Source organism: Thamnophis sirtalis, unplaced genomic scaffold, assembly GCF_051295495.1.
Source record: "Thamnophis sirtalis isolate CommonGarterSnake01/CBP01778 unplaced genomic scaffold, rThaSir2_p1.2 scaffold_3, whole genome shotgun sequence".
In the NCBI taxonomy this organism is placed as follows: domain Eukaryota; kingdom Metazoa; phylum Chordata; class Lepidosauria; order Squamata; family Natricidae; genus Thamnophis; species Thamnophis sirtalis.
In genome coordinates, this window is record NW_028261383.1 from 59,291,624 (window position 1) to 59,315,788 (window position 24,165).

The 24,165-nt window shown below is 39.4% G+C and overlaps 1 protein-coding gene across 1 annotated transcript in view; it reads right to left on the reverse strand.

Annotated features, from left to right (window-relative positions):
* Positions 1 to 1,822: 1,822 nt before the first annotated feature.
* Positions 1,823 to 24,165, reverse strand: part of FAM194C (family with sequence similarity 149 member C) — a 66,306-nt gene continuing 43,963 nt past the window's right edge. Inside the window, exons 13-15 of the mRNA XM_087708213.1 lie at positions 23,999 to 24,141; positions 6,252 to 6,299; positions 1,823 to 3,233 (exon numbers count right to left, since the gene is read on the reverse strand). Coding sequence (XP_087564339.1) covers positions 3,113 to 3,233; positions 6,252 to 6,299; positions 23,999 to 24,141 — 312 coding nt within the window. The 3' untranslated portion in view covers positions 1,823 to 3,112. The remainder of the gene's footprint in view (positions 3,234 to 6,251; positions 6,300 to 23,998; positions 24,142 to 24,165) is intronic.

Genomic DNA, 24,165 nt, shown 5'->3' on the forward strand with positions numbered 1-24,165 from the left:
GCCGCAGCTTCTGATTTGTGGATCAGTTGAGGTTAAGACTTCAAGCATGTTCTACCATGGACAGCTCCCCACCCAACCTGAGCACATATCAGTATGTGGGTAAATTCACCATTTCATGAACAGGAGAAACTTGACACAAATCTCAGTTTATGTGGTGGCAACTTCTTCCCAGTCGGTTAATGATGGAAAACAAGTCCAGAAGATACTTGTTTATGAACATTTTAAGTTCTGACATCATCCTAAACAATATCTAGTTCGGTTCTGACTTTGTATATTTTTCTCGATCTATCCTTTGTGGTTTGTATACTATGTTTATGGTTTAATATGTGAACTCGTCTCAGCAATTTTTTAAATAATCTCTGTGTATTTTTTTTATTGTATAATGATAGCATAACTGAATGTCTCAGAAATATCTGGATGACCAAAAGTCATAATTGATAAATTTGGTGTAGTTTATTTTGTATGCATAGCATTATTCTTCTGTTTTTCTCTCACAATAGCCCTTTACATTTAGTCATGGTGGAAGATAATGACTGGTTCAAAATCTTCCAAAACTTTATGGTTGAGTGAGGATTTGTATTTGGATCTTCCTTGATCAGCCCCCTAACCTGCACACTGCAATGTCCTTCTAATAGTAGTCTGCCTTAGCAAGGTCATTCTAGTATTGCCATCAGGCATGTCTTAGTCTGTAGGATTTGATGATGGGCTTCTAAGAGAAAGCAATGCAAAATAAAGCAAACATACATATTCTCCCATGATCTAATACAGCCATATAGTCTTCTTGCTAATTTTATTTCTTTACAGAATTCACATGTCAAATTCATGCAGTGTTTTCTAGATAATGAGAATGTGCCTATCTGGGAGAAGACAGAAAACAAGTCTAGTAAAATGTCACTTTAACTCTGGCAATTTTCAGACCCATATTAATTTATGACAGCCTCTAGGGGACATTTGGTTTCGAAGCTATTACATCCAACACTTGCTTGCTTTATTGAAAGGTGATGAACTGAAAAACAAAATAGAAAAACCCAACAACTCCCCATACACATAAATCTCTAGGGTTTGGGGTGGGGGGAGAGAAATCAAAACCATACTAATTTACAACGTAACAGAAAATGTGAATGTAATTAAATGGAAATATTATAAAAAATATTTTTCTGCCTGCCATTGTACAAATAATCATCTTTATTGTAGAACGTACTGAAGATGAAATGTTTCTTTCCAAAAACTAAGTTCTTTTGTTTATTTATTCAATTTCTATTGACATCCAACTCAACCTAGTGACTATGGGAAGTTTTGGAAGTATAGTGAATCAATTGTAACATAATCTATACCTTTCACTTTGAATTTAAACTGGAGATTTTTAATCAGAAAAAACTCTTTGGCACATTCAAGTCAGGAAGATACTAAAACTGTCCTACCCCTTTCTGGATAACTTGGTATACCAGTTTCTTGTTAAATAAGTTATTTGCTAGATCTGACTTCAGTTGATCTCTAAAAAAATTCATCCTATTGTTAATATGAGGTCATGATCTCTTCTACTTCAATGAACATCTTCCCTAGTAACAAATTAGTTTGACTAAATGTAACGTGATAATTGACATTGCCTACTGGATAATTTGTATATCTATTGTTTCTGATGGTTAAGATGCCAGCATTGATCAAAGGATTTGGATAAACACATTAATACCCTTTTACTTTCTAGACATTACTACATAAAGAGTAAATTCAATGATATGTTGCATGCTATTATTTGTTCCATGTATGATATTGCTAATGAGAAATGAGATATGGAGGAGAAATTGAACCTACACAGTGGCCAATATCAGATTATATATTTATTTATCACATACTGTATGTACTTTAGCATAGATTTCTTACACTATATACTTGTTTAAGGTGAAAGGTGAGTCATAATCTCACTTTATTATCAGATAGAAGTACAAGGTCTCCATTGGGTGTCACAGCTGAGTCTGGTCAAATCTAGCCCTCATATCTGAGTCAGGGATGCAGCATTGTGGCCTTCCAAATATTGTTCAACTCCCATCAGCCTTAGTCAGTTCTACTTATATTTAGGATGTGGACAGTTGCTGCTGCATGATGTACAGAAGGCTATAGGTGTCCAGAATTTAGCAGGGGATTTTAAGATTCCAAGTGAAAACTGTAGTTTTAGTATTGTATATACTAATGCCTAGAATGTCTCAGGTTTCAGTCAGAATTCCGTTTTTCTTCTTCAGTTCTGTTCTAAGCATCTATATGGATGTGATTGTTCTTTACTAGATATTTTCCCATGTTAATCTGATCTCTTAAAAAACACCAGTGTTTCACAAATTTTGAAAACATATTGCTTTTGAAAAGATTAAGGCTTCTTGCTGGAAGATCAATGTATAAGGAAGGATGGTATTTTTTTCCAAGTGCTGGACATCATTGTATGGTTTTGAAGGAGGTTGTGGGTGCCAAAAACTAAAATAATAATAATAATCCATGTCTTAATTTCACTCTTACTATTTCATATCATCTGTCAAATGCTTAAACAACCCTTCAAGCAAAATAACCCCTTAATATATAAAAAATATTGGTATTCTTTCTATATTGCTGCTAGAAATCCCATAAGAGCTCATATAAGAATACCATGAATGTGGTGGTGGTGATAATTTAACTAATTCCATTTTCAATTATCTCTAATGGCCTTTCATTTCATTTGTTTATTTGCTGTATCCCATCTTAGCTGTCCTTTCCTCTCTGCCCTATCAACTCACCAAACTTGCTATGCTTCCTGCACATCAGTCCGACCACAACTATTGTTTTCTTTCCAAAGTCTTGAGATGTTTTATTTCTGTAGAACAAGGTAAGGAGATCTGCAATATTTGCTGGGAATGGATCTCCAGATGTTTTAGAAAGATAAGATGTTTTATGGAAAGAAAGAAGTTCCTTTATGGGACGGATGATGATAATAAGGCAGATACTTTTGGGATGTGGTTTGCTGTATAATGGACGCAATCCACTTGGCTATATCTGTATTGAGCATCTGCAACGGCATTAGATTCAGACCACCATGAATATTTGTGCTAAATAAACAAACAAATAACAATAACCTTCCAATCTCATTATACTATTTCTTTGTTTTCTTCTTTCCACGGCCAGCACTTTTTTTCTTCTCTTCTACTTCTATCTTCTCTTCAACAACAGGCTCTTGCTCTTCTTCACATTCCTTAATACTGGTAACATAAAGACTGGATATGGAGAAAAATCAAAGAGAAGTTTGCACTGTAGATTGATTAGCAAAGTCATAGATAATCACAACTCATATGGACACTAACATCCATTTAAAGACCATACTCTGTACGGAGCTTAGCAGAGCTTTTTATTAGATACCAGAATTTCTTCTCCTAATCATTCTAGGGGTCAATCCACTGATGTGCAAAGATTTTTAAACATTGGGGAATGGAGGGAGGAGAAACCACATTAAAATAGTATGTATTATATCCAAGTATTAAAGTGGAAGGGAAGGGAGAAAGGAAGGAAGTGAAAGAAACTCTGAAATTCCATAAATCTATGGATATGGTAAAATGACAACTAAGAAAGAAATCACAAGCTAGAATTTCAGAATATTTTTTAAAACCGGGGGGGGGGGGGATAAATAGAAACTTTGTTTTAAAAACAAAGAAAGTTATAAAAAATAGATATGCAATGACTGATTAAATGTTTTTAAAATGGAAGCTGGATGGGCTACATTTCAATTAACAAGTGATAATAATGCCCTTTAAAGCTTGTGAAAAGCCAAAGTGTTCTATTTGATAGCCTCTTTCAACAAATGCCTGTCTCAGCAGCAAAATGCCTTATGAAAAGCAGGTAGATACAAATTTAATTTGCATAATTTACTATGAATGCATAACCTGAGTTTTGCTAGAAAGTGCAAGCGACACTATATTCAAAGGGCATTCAGCAGATTTAAGTCGGAAGTTCTATACATTTAGCTTGGAAAAAAAGTCCATTAATTTAATAGAATTGCTTTCTGAGAATCTAATTATGGATACAGTATATTTCAGATTATTACACTTCCAAAAGCAATTCTTAGGTCAAGAATGATCAAACTTTCAGGTACCACTGAAACTGAAATACTTAAGCATCAAAATAATTTTGAAGATTACTGCATCGCTTATTTCTGTGAAAAATTCTGAGGGAAACAAATGGACTTGTTCTGACTTCCCATAGCTTCTTGTGGCCACAATCCTGGAAGCTGTTAAGTAGTATTTCATATGTAACATAAACATTTGGTGTTTCAAATTGGAATGTTTTGGTTCAGGATCCTAAACAAAGGATATTCTTATTGCCATTAACACTATTCACCATTTGCCTGTTTAGTTTAGTTTTCGATTTATGGACATTTTTATTATTTATTTATTAAACTTGTATGCCATCTCACTCTTTAAGGTGACCGGGCGGTTTACAATATAAGAAGTGACAGAAAAGGTTCGTCTCTTGATAGGGTCTGAGGGGGCCCCTTCTGTCAGAATGAGTGGGGAGAACCAGTTCCCTTGGGGAAAGGCGGTTCCTCAGATATCCTGGACTCATGCCATAGAACAGGAGGTGCAGAACAATGGTCCCTTTATGACTTGTGGACTTCAACTCCCAGAATTCCTGAGCCAGCATTGGCACCACAAGTCATAAAAAGGCCATTGTTCCCCACCTCTGCCATAGAGTGTTTTAAAAGTGATGATCAACAACTTGAATTGAACCTTTTTATGATTCTTAGTGACTCTATAAAGAATTGAGAAGCATATATATTTAAAAATATATACATACACATTAAAATAAAATAAAAATAAATAAATAAATAAATAAAATAAAATATTTTTAATTTCCTTTGAAAGCAAATACAACCTATTGGTTTCAAAGATGGGCCAATTTTTGGGGGAGAAATTCTCAAACAGGGCGTGAATTTGAATGACTGTTCCTACTTAGCATCTGCTCTACAGGGCACGCTATATTGCCTCTGTACCAGAGATTTCTCAGGAAAGGCAGTATTTGATTCAGCTTGCTACAATTTGGTCACTGGTTAAGAAACACATCTCTAGGAATGTGACGCATCTTATCTTCTTTTTAGCCACTTGAATGATTGCTCTTCGATCCCTCTAGTTAATTCATTGAAAAGATTCACCCTTTATCCTCTCCCTTAAACAATCTCAACAACAATGTGCCAACTGTGGCAGTCCTATTTACTAATGCCATATATGCATTCAGTATTAAATACATCGATTGGATTTTGTCATCTGTGTGTGATCTTCAGACTCTCTGCATCTAATTGTCAGCTTCATTCTGAACTGAACTGACTTTTCAGAAAAGTCAGGAAGAGCAAAGAAGGAAAAGATGGATAAGAAAAAAAAATTATGGAAAGCTGCTTTAAAAAAAAATCTTTTCAATTGTCATTAATTAAAAGGTAGTAAATACCAACAAAGAAAAAAGGGGTATAAAAATACTACACCCTATATCCACCCACCTCTACACTGTAGAATTAAAGGACCTTTTAGGTCCTTTTAGACAAAGAGTGTCAAACTTGCATCATCATGGCGGCATCATGTGACATATCGTGACTTTTCCCCCTTCTGCTAAACTGTGCATGGGTGTAGCCAGCACATGACACATCTGGCCCATGGGCCGCGAGTTTGACAGCCCTGTTTTAGACTATAGACTGTAATTTAGGTCCTTTTCTCTTCTATGTAGCATAGTAAGAGGCAACCTGGTGCATCTAGATATTCTGGGCTATTCCTTTCCTGCACCTCCTGCGTGAGCCAATAAAACTCAAGGCCTAAAATCATCTGGAGGTTGTCTGATTGCCTGCACTGTCTAATGTGATGCTTGTTCTACTTTTTTTCCTTTTAAGCCAGTGCAAAACCTCCTTGTTCACAAAACAGATGAAATGTGTGTGTTTTTTCCTAATGTCAGATGGTCTCAAGGGGGAGCTGAAGCAAAACAATTTTTGTTCCCGGAAACCACTGCAACCTGTCAAAGTATCATATATTGAGCTAGAACGACAATAGGTTTCTTGGCATCAGGAAACGTATATTGATTAAAAATCTCTTAGTTATACACATTTGTCACTATGTTTATATTATATATTTATCTATTAATATTATGTATTGATAAATTTATAAGCTACTTCAGTCCAGGCTAGTCTCAGCATTATATAAAACCCACAGCCACAACCAATGCCATAATGTTAATTTCCCATGCTATTTAATCACACTGACCTTTCTAAACTTTGATAAGAGGGTTTCTTCGGAGGTTCAGCAATAGGACTGGGGAAAAAGAACAAATCTCTTTTGAGGAACGTGCAAAGTCATTTTGTTCCACCCATTATACATTCCTGCAATGAACTGCTCAAATGCTTATTAAGTATCTCGCCTTAAAACAAAGTTGCAAATAGCACAAACTAAGAATACATAAACAAAGCAGCTGGGATTGCCATGCAGCAGAGTGTTTAAGACGGCAGCACCTTCTGGTTCTTATAATTGGAAAACGATTGGGACTCGTGTTCCAGCACCCAATGCTCTGGCATCACTATACCCCTTGCCATCCCTGGGGATACCATAGGTTCAAGTGTTCCATTTAAGACTAAGAACATCTAGATTCAAGTCCACAGTCAACTCTGGATGGTCCCTTTAGGTCTGATAGCTCAAACAGCTTCTAAGAAAGGGCAAGGGGTAGAATGGGGAAAATATGCTCAACCCCTCCCCATTGTCATGGATACCATAAGTACGTATACATCAAGAAGAAGAGAATGAAAGCTTGAACATTAATGCACTTGGGGGTGGGGTTGTAGAAAATGAATTAATTTTCCTCTGTTGTTATCACACTCTTTCTCTCACACACAGCTCACCAACATTTTATCAGTTGTAATATTTTTTCTATGAAATGTTGTAGCAGTGAGAATACTGGACTGGAATCCCAAAACCAAGGACCTACTTGACCACAGAACACAGTAAGTGACAGATCAGTCATTTTTCTCAACCCATCCTATCTCATAGAGTACGAACACAAATTACTATAAGCTCCTTAGAAGAAAGGTAGCATGTGGGACATTAATATTGTATTTTATTCCATTCCTATCTCCATTTTAACTTCACAACAATGCTGCAAATTACATTAGGTGGAATTACTATTAAATTTTAATTTTTTAATTTTAATTTTGTCTGTATCCCCCCCTTCCCTGGTTGAGTTGTGAGCCGCCCTGAGTCCCCTTCGGGGGAAAAGGGCAGCATATAAATAAAATCAACATTCAACATTCAACATTACATGAATGCTCCCTCAACTCCATAGATGAAGACTAAAGATCTGAACTCAAACCCAACGACTGAATCACTATCTTGCTCTGCATTCCCCCATAATAACTTCAGAATTAAGTAACACGTATCCATTATTAAAACTATTCCAAAATCAGAGTCCATGAGAAAGAAGATCTACTCCAAAAGCAACATATGTACAATGAATTACAACTTGATACTCATACTAGAAAAATATCCCTGTCCCTACTGTAATTACATGTCACATTTTTTCCACTTAGATCACAGGCTAAATGTTCCCACAATATATGTTTTAAAAACCTGTATTGCTTTTAAGTGCCAAGAGATGAAGAATCCAAGTCTACAAAGAGTTAAATAATTTTACCAGAGAACATTTGTGAAAATCGTACCTCGCCTGCTAAAGATTTCAGAGAAGTAAAACAACTTTATCATGTGAAATTCATGGCTTGATCACTTAATTATTTTTTAATTTGAAAATTTAATCAACACAAGGACTAGGAAATAGATGATCTACAGTAAACATTATTTTAATTAGCTAGAATGAATGACAATAGGTTGTTGCTTGGTTCCTTTCTGCTCTAGCCACGTAAACACAGAAATTGGATTGCTAAGAGTCAAATGCTTATAACTTCCCATATATAAGATTTCAAGTTTCCTTTAGTTTGGGAATTCTAAAAATCTTACAAACTACTGACATTTTTTCTGAAATTCTGATAGCTTCACATAAAAGTGGAGGTAGTTTTTTATCATGTGCTAAGATGTGTGCGCAGTGGTGAAATTCAAATAATTTAACAACCGGTCCTCTGCCCCAATGATTTCTTCCAATAACCAGTTCACCAAACTTCTCAGAAAGTCAACAACTAGTTCTCCCGAAATGGTGCGAACTGGCTGAATCCCACCACTGTATGGTATCTGCACCAGAGGTGGGTTCCTACCGGCTTGGACTGGTTCAGCCAAGTAGGTAGTAACTTGGCTGGCCATACTCCTGAACTGGTTCTATCAGTGGAGCCATAGGCGGCACCATCTTGTTTTTTGCTTCTGCACATGTGCAGAAGCCATTTTTTATTACTGTGCATGTGCGCATAGCATGCATCAAGCACACAAAGCACGTCCCTGAGCGAACCGGCAGAAAACTGAAGCCGGAATCCACCCCTGATCTGTACATGTGCATCATGGCATGGATTTGTATGCTGATGCTTGAAAAGGCTACCACTCCCCAAATTAAAGTCAGAGAATGCAAGAGTTAAAATGAACCTTGGTGATCATTTAGTGGATCATTTAATTTGGACCTTTGGCCCAAATTAAATGATGCTTTTATTTTGCAAAGTTTAGTTCTATATAGTTATGAAATGGGATGGTCGTATCCAACAAAGGATATATTTCCTGCAGATGTGAAGGTTGCAGAGCAGGTCAGATTTTTGTTCAACACGTGCAATGATAATTGCAGAAAGTCATTGAAATTCTTGTTTCCAAACAGATGTAGATTCTCTGTTCCAAGCAGCATAAATAAGTCTTTTTCTGTTAGGATGGTCTATCTATATCAGCAAACTAGATGAGCTGCATAGGGCAATGAGTTAAGTAGAGCACCAAATATTTTTTGGGGAAAAATCCAAATAAAATAAGTTACAACTTTTGTGGTGATGTGGATACTAATTGCATGGTTTGTCTAGGGCAGATATTTCAAACTCTATTTCACTGAGGGTTGTGTTTGATCTCAGGGGGACGGGATGGACATGGCCAGGGTGGGTGTGGTCACTTTAACATCACTCCTGTGGTAGCCAAGTACTAAGGCTTGACTTCCCTCAGATCCTAGCTCACCCTCATTATAATATCCTTCTTTCCTTCCTTCCTTCCTCTCTTCTTCTTCTTTTTCCTTCTCTCTTCCTTCTTCCTTCCCCTCTTTCCTTCTTTTTCTTTTTCTTTCCTTTTTCCCTTTCTCCTTTCCTGTCCCTTCTTGCATGCTCAAATGCAAAAGGAGAAACATTTCTCCTTTTGTTTTTAGCTTGTCTTGCTAGTCCTCTACCATCAAAAATGGACACACACTGCTCCATTTTTGCTGGCAGAGAGCTGCAAGAGGGCTGTGCAGGCTGGATTCATGGCCCTTCAGTTTGACACCCCTGGTCTAGGGCATCTAGCCTAGTGCAACTACTGTTTCTTTGAATTCACTCAACTAGTTCTGATCAAGGAAAAAATAAAATAGAAACTGTTATCTACCATCATAGGAAGCCGCTGGGCATTCAGGTAAAAACACACTTACATAGCAAGACCTTTGTTTATCCTTGTATTTGCTATTTCCCAATTAAAATGGAGAGAGCATAATCAACACTCCTTTTCTCCCTTCAGATTTGTGCCTCTGTGACTGCAATGAATGAATGAAAGTAGAGGAATTGCATCTTGATCTAAAGAGACATCATCAATTTCTTTTTCTCATCCCTGCACAAAATCTAAGGAAGATTTAGTTTACAGTTGGGCCAGATAAGGACCAGAACAAATCCCAGAGGGTCAGCAAAGTAATTCACTCCTATGACCCATCTTCTCTAAACCTCAGGGGCCTTGCTGTAGAAAAGAAAATGCCTTTCACAAAGACCAGCTTATTGGATGCTTTGTTAAGTGAAGTTATGGCTATAGCAGCAAATACACCCTGGCAATAAAAGCATGGTATTTTGCTCTTTATTCATGTGGTTTTGAGACAGAGGTTGACACAAAACATTTAGTTTTGAATTTTACCAGCATGAACTTGGCTCTCACTGAGGAGGTCATTAACAGTAAAAAGAATAAAAGACCCCAGATTTTCTGTGTATTCGTACTATAGTGAGATGAATTTGTAAGAGAAAAAGTATGGGTTTTTTTCCAAGTATTTCTTAGGTTCCTTTGCTTTAAGGTGGATTTACATTTATATGTGTGTGTGTGTATACCTACCTACCTACCTACCTACCTACCTACCTACCTACACACACACACACACACTCATCATCATCAGTATCACCAAACATTCCTTCACAAATACATCTATTATTATGAACAAGCCAAAAGGTATCACATGGTATTCAGTCTAATCAGGAATACAGAAGCAAGCTACATCTGTTCAAATATACAAAATCAAACATGCAAGAGAAAGGAATGGCTTTGTTTATAGGACAAAGAGCAAATGCCATATCTATGGCTATTGTGCATTAGAAATACTGAAAACTAAAATGCCAAGAACCCTCGCTTATTTATGAAAATGATATCGAAAAATGAAACGTCAAGGCCAACTGAAACCCAAGATTTGTAGTCCTTAAAATCTATCCCTTATATTAAAAATTGAAAAGAACCCACCATTCCATACAGACAGTGGTGGGATTCAAATAATGTAACAACCGGTTCTCTGCCCTAATGATTTCTTCAAACAACAAGTTCACCAAACTGCTCAGAAAGTTAACAACCGGTTCTCCCAAAGTGGTGCAAATTGGTTGAATCCCACCATTGCATACAGACCCTATGATTAAAAATATTGCTTCTTTTCCTTCTTGACTACACTAACCTTCTTCCCTGGTCTCCATTTGTTTCTTGGGGTTATTTTACTCTGTATAAAATTATTCACTCACTACTCAAAACATGTGACAGTCAGCCTATTTCCTCACTCTGTTCATCAATGAATTTAAAGTTCTCCATTTGCTTTTGATTTTAGGCCACTTTTTGCTAATCCTCCTCCTCTAAGTTCAAGGTTTAATCTGTGTTTTCATCCCATTTGAAATGAAGTCAATGCTAGTATTTGACCAGAAATGCAATCCCACCCAGAAGATCTCAATTGCAAGAGATGGAACCATCCTGTCACCCAGCAAGTTCCCACAGAAGTTTTTATCCCTATTCCTCCTTATCGCTTTTCAAAGGGAGACTACACTGTGCTGCCCAGATTTGTTTCAATCAAGAAAGAGAGCTAGGTTCTGCCAGCCATGTGATCTACTTCTGTTACCCCTGGGTTGATGACATGAAGGATAGAGTTTCCTGCCATTTCACCCTTTTTTCTATGCCCATGACTTGTCACACTGCACTACAAAAAAGATATTGAGACTCTAGATAAAGTGCAGAGAAGAGCAACCAGGATGATTAGGGGATTGGAGACTAAATATTTGAAAAACAGTTACAGGAACTAGGCATGGTTGGTCTAGAGAAGAGAAGGACCAGGGGAGACATGATAGCAGTGTTCCAATAATTGCAGGGCTGCCATAGAGAGGAGGGGGTCATGTTATTTTCCAAGGCACCTGAAGGCCATACAAAGAATAATGGATGGAAACTGACCAAGGAGAGATTCAACCTAGAAATAAGGAGGAACTTTCTGACAATGAGAGCAATCAACCAATGGAACAGCTTGCCTTCAGAGGTTGTGGGGGCTTCATTACTTGAACTTTTAAGAAGAGATTGGACTGCCATTTGTCAGAAATGGTGCAGGGTCTCCTGCTTGAGCAGAGGGGGGGTGTTGGACCAGATGACCTATAAGGTCCCTTCCAACTCTGTTAATCTGTTAAAAGATGTAATTTTTGGGACATGGGTTTAATGCTTTTTCAGAATAATGCTAGACCCACGGTCAGAAAACAGCCCAAATGACACATCACAGGTGCAGAGACGTTCCATAACCATATTAGTCAGGCAACAGATGGCTATATCTACTGTTCCAAACACCCAAATACTCACCTAACCACCTCCAAATTCATTTTGTTTTCCTGCTGGCAGGCATGTTAGATGGGAGGAGAAATATAGCTGGTGAAACACTGTATTGAATCAGTAATTACAACATGACTTGCTAGCTTCATTACTATGGCCAGGTGGAATTGGCAACCAGGGCAGCAACTGATATATTGGATCAGGGACTGAAAGATAGCATTTTAACATCATTATCTGGCTGTGCCCCTTATACAGTCACTGCTTGGCATAATATTTGCATAATAACAGAAACATTTCCATCTAGAAAATCCATTTTAATCAAGGCTGGATGAGAAAGAATAATGAGTAAGTACACTAGTAATGTGAAAACTTAACTGTGTTAATCCATTGTGATGGATTTACTGAATATTACATCGGGAACTTTCTTTATATCATTCATAATATCTTAAGAGTGTTGTTACTGTTCTTTGTATTAGAAAGATATATTCTTCACAGAAAAGGAAGTATTAAGAGAAAGGTGCATCAGAAAATACAATACGACTTGTAAAAATGGAACAACTAAGACAAGAAAGACAAATCTAAGGCTCATGAACCATCAGTTTTCCCTAAATACTTTCTTTTATGGTTCGTAGACTTAACACTTTTTTTTCTCATCTCAAGATAAATAACACAGCTTTGCAAGAAAACTAATTTCGAAGGGATAAAGTGAAGAGGAGCACTTCATTATAGTAGGCTGGGATTATGGCTTTGTCTAATGAAATGATCAGCAGGACCTATTATGAAGACCATCTGAACACAGTTTTCTTGTTAAGGCCCAATGCCATCTTGTCATTTCCTCTTATTTTAGCCTCATTCTTTTTCATTCTTAGTCATTTGGGAGTGGAAAGGTAAATTAAATCATCAACACTTACCTAACTGCAGATTGCAATTTTAAAGTATTTACTGGAACTGCTAAATATGCATCATACTTATCCAAGGTGCATCACTGTGCTGAGACATTTAGTTTATTGTGTCATATCAACAAAACAGGCTCAAGAAAAGGTAGTCTTTGACTTACAACCATTTGCTTAGTGACTATTCAAAGTTGCAACAGTGAATAAAAATGACTTATGACTGTTTTTCCCACTTATGACTGTTGTAGCATCCCCCTGATCACATGATCAAAATTCAGATGCTTGGCAACTGACTCATAAATATCATAAATATGTTGCAGTGTTCTTGAGCCATGTGAGCACCTTTTGTGACCTTCTGACCAGCAAAGTCAATGCGGAAGCCAGGTTCACTTAACAACTGAGTTTTTGGGGGCTTAGACAACTTGTGGTCTAAGTCAAGATCAACCTGTACGCAACTGGAGGAATAGAATTTGAAAAATGAGGGCTCTTTCTCTTATGTGTAGATAAAAATGCATGCACCACTCTTATGCTCAAAATCCTTTTCCTCGAATTGCCTTTAAAATAATAGCCACAGGACTTTGATTACACATAGATTCTCATAAGGTGGCAATTATACCTAAGGATTCTCTTCCTTTACTGAACAGTACTTCCATTTTTCAAACTCTAGGAACGAAACAGGTAGGACTCCCCATCATGTATAAATATGGTTTCTCAGCCAATTCCCCAGGGGTGGCTTTTACTTACCTTCCCTACTGGTTTGCAAATGTCCACGCATGCACCTGACCTTCCGTGCATGTCCTTTGCTAAAGAAAGTCCCTAAATAGGATGAAATAGAGGCAGGGCAGATGGGCAAGCCCAGCCGCGATTTCCACTAGCAGTTCGGGTGAACTGGTCCGAACCGGCAGAATATCACCTCTGCAACTCCCCCTTTCTGCCTCTCCTCCCAGTACAACAGTTGGCTAGAAAATAAATGCCATGAGCAGATTATGAGCAGGGGTGGGTTCCGGCTTCTTTTACTGCTGGTTCGCTTAGGGACACACTTCAGGAGCGTGTGTGCTTTGCATGCACATGCACAGTAGTGAAAAAATCAAAAAAATAAGATGGCGCCTTCTATGGTGCCGCTGATAGAACCGGTTCGGGGGCGTGGGTGGCCATGTTACTATCTACTTGGCTGAACTGGGGCAATCCGGCAGGAATCCACCTCTGATTATGAGGGTCAACAAATGCACACCTTGTAATTCAGGAAAATGATTTTAATGAACTCAGTAACAATAACTATAAGAAAAAGCCTAATAGGAATTATGCAGGAGTTCTTTAAAAAGGAGAGTCAAAAAGGAGAGAATCATAAGCAATTTCCCAAATGTAAAACTGTAATAGAAGTTATTATGGTTGTACAAACATTTTAGTGACAATGTAGGTGTTGGAAAGAAGAACAAATTGGTAAGAAAGCGTACAGGCCAGCAGTCATGTTATCAGGAAAGTGGAAAGCCCAATGAGTTTTAGACTAAGGACACAGAAAATAACAAAAGCAATCTTCTTCTGAAACATTCAAAATAAAGGAGGGAAGCATACCAGCTGCTGCAACTTCACCTGTATAGTAGCTGAGCTAGCAATAAATTAGCTCAGCTCCCAGCTACAGCTAATCAGGCAAACCCAAAGCTGATTTTGAACTGACGCAAAATCTCTGTGAAGTCCTCTCAGTCTTCCCTGAAAAGAGGATATGCATTTCCTTGGGCAAATTTGAAGTGCTGGTTGAAGGGGTTGAGTACAATTCAGCTGGTAGTGCCGGCAGCGGAAGGCTTGGCAAGGCATTAGCACCGCCGGCAGGAGGCTCCACCCACCTGTCCAGATGTCATCATGTCCCAGTTTTGACCCTCTGCGCATGCACAGAAGGCTTTGTGCATGTGCATATGATGGCGACTGCGAGCACATTTGCAAGCCAGTAGGGAAGGTAAGTGAATTTCACCCCGGTACGAACTTAAGCATGGAAGAAAAACATGATGAAAATATCTGCTGACCTTGAATGAATTCAATACTATAAAACCAGGTGGATTTTATCCTACATGATCTCACTATCACAAGACCTACTGACCACACAAAGCCCTTATAAGCAGAAGAACCCCAATATGGCAGTGGTCCCCAACCTTTTTATCGCCGCGGACCAGTCAGCCTTTGATAATTTTACCGTGGCCCGCTGAGCGCGCGCAGGGGTGGGGGGGCGAAAATGGGGGAATACAAACATACTTTTTAAATCCACCTTCCCAATTCAACACCTGAATCATATCCCACCTTCCATTTTGTATGTAGATTTTAAGGAATAAACAGCTGAATTAATCAAGGTCAAAGATAAAAAGAGCAAGGGCAAAATTAAATAAGCCAGAGGATAGCAATGTAAAAAGAATACAGTATTAAGCCCATTCACTCTATCTAAGCCCCCCCCCCCAACCTCACAAGGTTGTCGTGGGGGAAATAGGGGGTGGGAGTATTAGGTATCTTCACTACCATATATAAAAGGAGATACTATCTTAAATAACAAAGTGGGCCCCCACCTCCAAAATATACTAAAAGAAAAAAGATTCCATGTGCTCAACTATTTTTTTTTTAAATCATCACTATATTATGGACTACAGACATATATATATATATATATATATATATATATATATATATATATATATATATATATATATATATATATATATATATATATATATATATATACACACATACATACATACATACATACATACATACATGCATGCATACATGCATATATACATACCGTACGTATGTACGTACGTATATATATAATGTCCAAATAACAGGAAAAGCGCTTCAAGGACCAAAGTATATTCCTTTTTTGCAGCCTTAAGAGAACTCTAGTTTTTTGAGGCTCAGAACCAGGCATTCTCGTGGGCTGCAAAAAGGAAACGCGACCCGGGAGCGCAGCCTCCAAGAGTCCATATCGCCAATAACTACGCGTGGGGGGAAAGGAAATGTGTTTTGTGAGGAAGAGAAAGAGCGCGCTTCACCGATGCCCGTTGGCGAAATTTTGGAAGAGAGGCAAGAGACTTCAGGCACCGAGCCCCCACCCCTGGCTGCGGCAATTGGAGCGGGCGGGAGGCAGGGAAGGGGTGGGCAATAGCGCTGCAATAGTGGCAGCGGCGGCCTGAATCTGGCGCCAAAATCGCGCACCCCCCATCTCCCCTCAAAAGACCCCCCCTGCCCTTGGCTGCCCGACGTTCTCTCTCTCTCTCTCCCGCCGTTCCTTCTCACAAGCCAAGGCCGGGCGGGAAAAAGAAGAGAGCGGCCTCCAAGGGCTCCGCTTCCAGCGCATGGTCCGCCCCCTCCTCGCCTCGCTTCCAGGTGAGCCGACTGAGGCAAGAAAGGAGAAAGAGGCGGAGGCGTTCACTGAGGGGACGGCTGACTTGGGGAGGGGGCGGAGGTGGTGTAGTAGCGGGGGATTCTTCCTCCTCGCCTCACTTGCTCCTGTGCTTCCGCGCAGCTCCCCCCCTCCAGCGACGGCGCTGCATGAGTGAAGAGTCGGCCGTTGCATGGCCCCCGGCCGCTGCGCGGCCCGGTGCCAGGTACTCCACAGCCCGGCACCGGTCCACGGACCGGGGGTTGGGGATCACTGCAATATGGATATCCCCTAAATTCTGCTGAAGATGTTATCTAATCTGATAACAAAACATTTGGAAACCGACCCACAAGCTTAGAGAACCAACCTCCACCCTTAATTTACTCAAATATACAGTGGCCAGATCAGCAACTTTCTTTAATATTGTAGGATAAAATCCACAAAACCTAGCTGGTGCAAAAAGATGAGACATAGTGCCTTTGTGGTATTGCTTTTCTGTCAAATGCTATGATTTTCATACTGTAATTACAGCAGTTTAAATGCTATCCCATTTTTAAGAGACACTAACTTCATGCAGGGGAAGTCTCCAAAAGGAATTTGTGTCAAAGTTTATTTTAACAACCTCCAAACTGCCCACAACAAAGACTCAAATATCTTGGGCCTGGCTATGATTTACAAACAATGTTGCTGTTCTTTCCATTATTTGCTTTTATTAAAAAAATTCTAGCATGTGTCACCACACTCAGTTATTCATAGCAATGGATAGAGATGTTGACCATTCAGAAGCATGAATGTAATTTAGGGATGTGCAATGTCAGTTCCCCAATTATTTATTCTGGATGATTATGCAGATGAAGAGAACGTTGGGAAATTACTTATAATAAATTCACAGCCAATAATCCATCAAATCCATCAAACAAAATATATACCACATATGCCCAGATCCTTAGGGTTTGGGGGATTAAAATTTCTATTATCAAGGTGATTTTGTTTCTCTTTAATTCAGCTATTCCAGAATAATTAAGATCACAAACACACATCTCTTTCTACATAGACAGGAAAAAAAGCTAAATTCCAGCACACCAGAAAGGTATATTCGCTCTATGACAATTTGAGGTTGACATTTTCTTGAAGTCCACCATTAATTTTAAAAAGATTTCTAGTAGACTTGCTAGCATCCACCTACATAACACACAATCTCCCTCCTTCCCTCTCTCTCTCATCTAATGATTATGGAATTATAAATTAGAGTATGTAACTGGATCCAAGTTTCATATTAGCTGCAAATTAGCTAACTTCATTGTGGTTTCTGTTTGTTCATTTGCCTGCAATGATTACAGTGCTCTTGCAACTGGGAAACTTATATTATCTTAGTGCTATGGATCTGGAATGTATCTTTAAAAGTTAAAATGGTCCAGATCAATGCCTCCAGCAAGAAAGGACTATATAAACATCCATATCCAATATTCTAATAGTATGGATGTATCTTGAGGTAGTCATAATAGCAGTAGCATTTAGACTTATATACCGCTTCACAGTACTTTTACAGCTCTCTCTAAGTGGTTTACTAGAATCGATATATTGATCTCAACAATCTGGGTTCTCTTAAGGAGGTTTACATAAAACATAGCATTGGGATGGAAATCTCTAATAAGAGAAAATATACTGAAACACCCCATGGTTAAGTAAAAAGTGAAAAAATTCAGGGGATAAAACATACCAGCTAATTTGAGGGAAATTGAAAACCTAGGAAGAGGGGAATGAAATAGAATAATTTACAGGATGACATGATTAATCTGAACATGTTTATCATTTAGTCATCGCCTTGGGTTTTGCCTATTTTATTTCCAATTAAATGTTTGTGGGTGCATCTCTCCTAACTCCTGTGATCTGCCTTGTTTTAGCAAGAAGGATATTAATTATGCACCAGAAACATTGAATCGTCTAAGCAAACAACAGGTTGTGGAATATATTTATTTCTTAAAGCTGCCCTCCCTGTAACAGATTCAACCACCTTCAACTTTTCCTGAAAGGTGATGTGAGAGATTTGTCTTGCTGACCTTTGAATGCACATACTTTACCTTCTGCTGCTTTCTAGAATTCCTTTGCTATGTCAAGTGCACACTATCTATCAGGTCTGAATCCTGCCCTGAATCTCAGGCAGCTCACATTGGAAAGCAGCAAATGTAGCTGCTGCATTTACATGTGCTTCAGAGTCACTGGTCAAAGGGAGACCATTACTCTCAACCTAAGTTGGGCCATGTTAATGAAGAGGGATTCACAAGATGCTAATTGATTACTCTGATTTTTTCCTACTCCTCTTGGGTTTTGTTTTGTTTTTTAAAAATCCTTAACACACTTCTCTTTGATGGATCATATAATTGAAGTTATATCCGATTCTCAGCTCAATAAAAGCATTAACTTCCAAAAACATTAACTTAAATCCTGCAAGTCATTCACTGTTGCTCTCCCATTGCCAGTTCTGTTTCATTAGTATCTCTACAAAGGAGGAAGCATAAATGATCGTAGTAAGAAGTGAAACAATTCAGGGGATAAAACATACCAGCTAATTTGAGGGAAACCCTATATATATGCAAATTTTCCCAACAACTCTTTATTCATTCTTTGTCCTACACAGATATGGATACTTATGGCCATCTCTAATTTCGGCCAAGTGCTTGGCTCCAGGATCCATTCCATACACAAAGTCTGTTCCAGTTTAAGTTCAGAATCATTCCTTCTTCCTACATCCCTGTAAACTGAATTGATTAACTTGGTGCTACAGAAGAAAATCAGCAGAGATAGTTTGCAGCATTTCTTCCTGAGCTGAGAATTGGCAAATTGAGGCTAAATCAGTACTGGGTTCCTCCTGGTTCGGACCAGTTCAGCCGAACCAGTGGTGGTTTGATGGCCTGGGTTGCTGGAACCGGCAGTGACCCAGACCTGCCACACCCCCAAACCAGTTTTCCTATGGTGGCACCATCTTGATTTTCGGTTCAGCACGTGCGCAGAACAATTTTCATTGCACATTTTTTTATATTTTTTTTCACATTTTGTGCATGCACAGACCTGTTTAGAGCAAATGTGCACATGTACGGAGCGCATATCTGAGCAAAGTGAGTGTGCGCATGCAAACTGTTTGCGTGCACTGAACTGGCAGTAACACCGGGAGCAACCCACCCCTGGGCTAAATCATGGTTGGAAGTGTCTATGCCAGGTTAATGTGTGCTGTATTAAACTGAGGCCCCTGCCATACTTCAACTGGCACTTCTTAAATTAGCATTACAAACCAAAATGTCAAAACATTTGATAATGGTCATCAGATTCAGTGCCTAGAAGGAAATTTACAAACTCTACTTTATACTAAGTAGATCATTCTAGCATCTCTGTGAGTGGTACAGTGGCCTAGAGGAGCTCTTGCCTCATAATCAGGAGGCTGTGAGTTCAATCCTAGGTAGAGGCAGTTATTTCTCTCTCTGGGAACACTGAGAATATATCTGCTGAATATAACTCCACATGGGTGACAGGAAGGGCATCCAGCCAATAAACACTCAGCTCCACTCAGTTGCCCAGACTCCACCTCGCAAGGGATTATGGGGTTGTTAAAAGAGGGGGATGATTCTAGCATCTATGTTGTGTATTTGACTACTTAAATTACTTTTAGAAACAAGATCAGTCTGGTAGCATCTGTTTTTAAATGTTAACCAGCCAACCAGATTCTCAGCCCTAAAAGTTTTTATTTAAAAAGCTTTGAGAACTAGTAACTTATTAAAATGCCAGCAAGAAAAGCCATCAATTCCGCCCTCCTTTTTTTTTTTTTTTTTTGCACTGAGACTATTGCACAGAGAGAATGAATATGTGGCAACCAAGGGTACTGAAATGCTTCCTGGTTTCCTAGTTATTTAGATGTCCTCCATCAATAAATGTTAGCAAAATCACAAGCAAGTTCCGGTGACACATAAAATGCTTCCTCTTTTCTCTAGTTCACACTGAGGAATCTTGTTATCAGCAGAGAATTTACTGATTCCTGGAATTTTTGACTCAGTCAGTAATAACAATCATAAGAGTTAGTAATAACAACATTCTACTAAAAAAATAAAAACAGAACTCATATGACTCACAGCATCATGCCCACAAACTAACCTTTTTCCTGAGTTCTGTGTGTCCTGCCTACAAATACCTACTTTCCAGTATATGAGATCAACACTATATTCAGAGTGAATGGAACAAAATGGTGGGGCTCCTCTCTTAATTATGAAGTTCTCACTTTTCAAATTCCTATGTGACATCAGTTTCAGACAGCACTTGTTGCCATCTGATTAATACTGTACTAAGCAGGGGCGTGCAGTCAGGAGAGGCAGGGCCTCACCAGTGTCATGAGGAAAAGAAAATTAAATTAAAAGGAAAAAGGCTAAGGTAGTTGCTGCCAGAATGACTCTGCATAGTGCTAACTGCAGGGGGAGGCGAGAGAACTACGGGCCTCCTTTGCATAAGGAATTTTTCGCCTTTAAAAAAAATTCCTTATGCAAAGGAGGCACGTGGTTGTCTGCCTCCTGGTCTGGGAGCAGCAGGTCTTGCCTAAGTTGCCTTTTTTTTTTTACATTTTCATCATGGTGGACAAGAGGAGAGTTGAAATGATCCTCTGACACAGCTGGAAAAGGTGGGTCCGAGGGAGGAGGCAGGGTGGAGAAATTCAAAATTCCAATCTTCTATCCCCTATAATATGCAGCTATAAAGTGATATTTGATGTTTGACCGAGTATATAAGTGTAGTAATATGGGACATCATTTTGAAATGGTCAGTTTCCTATAGAAAATTATAGTTATTCTTGAACACTTCCCAAAATTCACTGCAACATGTATGGTTCACCAGTTGAAACAGAAATATTTAAAGTGGTAAAAAGAAGCTGACTTCTTCAAATGAGGGGCCTGGATGAGGCTGGAGCGAGAGCCGCGGAGGCGAAAGGCGAAGAGGGGGGGTCGTGTTCCAAGAGGCCCCTCCCCTTTTTGCACTCCACAAGCCAGGCCCACAGCGGCACGAGGCTCAGCTCTGCTTCTATCACCCCGCCCTCCACTTCAGAGAAGCCGGCCGTGGGCGAGTCTCCGCAGCCCCGGTTCCGTCTCCAAGCAGCCCCGGGAGGAAATGAGCCAGCCCTGCTTCTCTCCCCGGACTTTCCAGGAGCGGAGGACCCGCATTCCACTCCCCCTTCCAAGCCCTGAGTGGCCAGCCTTTCGCCTCTGCGGCTCTTGCTCCAGCCTCGTCCGGGCTCCTCCTTGGCTGGCCTGCCGGAGCTCTGGGAGAAACAGTGCTCATCTCCGTTTCAAAGACAAAGAGCCAGCACTGTCTGAAGATGCCTCCGTGGTTATGTGGCCAGCATGACTAGACATCAAAGGTGCATGGAACAATGTTACCTTCCCACCAAAGGTGGTTCCTATTTTTCTACTTGCATTTTTACGTGCTTTCAAACTGCTAGGTTGGCAGAAGCTGAGACAAGTAACTCTATTACACGGTTCTAGGGATTCAAACTACAGAACTGGTGACTTTTCTGATCAACAAGCTCAGCGTCTTAGCCACTGACCCACTGACCCACCACGTCCCTTGAAGTATTTATCCCTAAAGAAACATTAAGTATTGAAAGGGAACTCAATAAACACACAAAAAAATTTGCTTGCAGCAGATAAGAGACAAGTTTAGGGGTTTTCCCACTGTCTTGTTCCCCTTTTATTTCCTTACCCATAAAATCTCTGTTGTTTGACCACAGTGAGGAAAACTCTTTGGCTTCTCTTTCTTTCTCAGATACATTTTATATTTCTAAGTTAAAGCTCCTGCCATTTAAATGTGATTTTTGTAGATGACAAAGCTAACCTAAATGTTAATTACATTGCAGGTGCCCCATCAAGTTGGATCAGGGGGGCAAAGGAATGGTATTGGTATGAAAGAGAGTAAGAACGTGGGTGAGGGACACCTAAAACGCTGTCTCATCATCCTGACTATATCAACATGGGGATGGTTGTGCGAAACTATCCTGCTCAATGAAAATAATAAGATAGCTGTGCTATTAGAGTGATACTACGGTAGTGAGGCAAGCACAAGACTTTTTTGATCTCTATTTTAGAAGGATGCCTTCCTCAGGAATGCACTATTTCCATGGCTATGTTGACCCCACTAGGTTAATATTCTATATAGGGGTGGGGGGAACAGATTGTGGAAGGTTTATAGGCAATTTCTCTCACAATCAAGGGGAAATGGCAAGTCACTATATCCAGGGATTGGAGGGAGGGAAGCCAGCCTGCAGCAGATTTGCCAGTTAAATAGGAGCAGATACCTGTCCTTAACTGCATCTTCCCCAGGTTCAGGGGTATCCATGGAGGTAAAATAAAAGTCAAAATGACAGCTGCAACTGCAACTTTACCCCATATGCTTTGCTTTTCTCTATCTTAGTCATACATAGTAGTGAGATATTAAAGAATCCAGGGCTGCCGTGGCTCACGTGGTAAGATGTTGAGCCTGCGCTCTGTTGAAGTCAGCAGCTCGATTCCCATGAGCAAATAAACCGCATAGGGACAGGAAAGGAGCCTTCCCTGATTGCCTACTGGCATTAAGTCACCTTTGGGTGAGATAACACTGCCCAAAAAATTGCTTTCACAGAGGCAGGCAGCCACCTTGATGATCCCTGGCTAACACATGCCATATGCTTAAAATAATGAATTAATTAATTAACGAATCAAATTGAATAGTAGTTTGGATATGAAGGTTATAAGCATTAGTACCCAAGAAAAAATGTGTTGCAAATAATCTCTTACATTCCATGAGTGTTGAAAAGTTGTACGGCTGCTGGTGTAACTGGTATAATTGGTGTAGTTTGAAAATAAGGATACGGGTTGTCTCATGAACTGTGCACATTGCTTTTTACTTTTTATTTATTGTATCTCACCCTTATACTCACTGGAGAAGAGCCTAATGCTGGGAAAGATTGAGGGCAAAAGAGGAAAGGGACAACAGAGAATGAGATGGCTGGATGGAGTCACTGAAGCAGTAGGTGTGAGCTTAAATGGACTCCAGAGGATGGTAGAAGACAGGAAGGCCTGGATGAACGTTGTCCATGAGGTCATGATGGGTTGAACACGACTTCACAACTAACAACATCATCCTTATTGTTTTTACAAATAATTCAAGGTGGCGAACATATCCCACACTTCCTCCTCCTCCTATTTTCCCCACAACCAGAACCTTCTAAAGTCGGCTGGACTAAGAGAGAGTGACTGTTTCAAGGTTACTCAGATGGCTTTCATGGCTAAAGCAGGACTCACAGTCGTTTGATTTCTAGCCGGGTGTCTTAAACAATGTATATGAATATTGTTTCTGCGCCATGTGACTATAACAATGCAATTATTATTCCCTAGGCAAAGAGGAAATGCAGCCAGAGTAGATATAAAAGGTATAGGGGGATCACTTCAAGAAGTCTGCTTGGGAAAAAGATTTGACAAAATTGTAAATTAAATGACGCAAAAAGTAACAATAGGAATATTCTTATAAATTAAGTTCCGAATATGTTCAGAGTCCAATTTTTTAAACCATTAACCATAACAAAAATGAATATGCTAGCAAATTACTACTACTGTTATTTCCCCTCCTCCTCTTCTACTCCTGGTAACTCACCCCACAGTGAGTTTATGGAATTTCATTCCTTCATTGCAACACATTCTTGTCAAATTAATGTTGTAAACACACATCTCAGCATGATAATTTCCTTCCCTCTCCCCATTCTTACTTTCCTCCTCAATTTTCTGTTTTACCTAAATTTGAAGCTCTGTGGCAGGAAGTGACCTCTTTTGCAGTCAAGGCAAACTTGGTTGATCTGTTTCATCAGGTCCTTCTTACTGAAGCTGTATCCGTTGAAAACACAGCTCCCAAAGAGCAGCTTCCCTCCGGCATACATCTGTTGACAAACAGACAGGAAAGA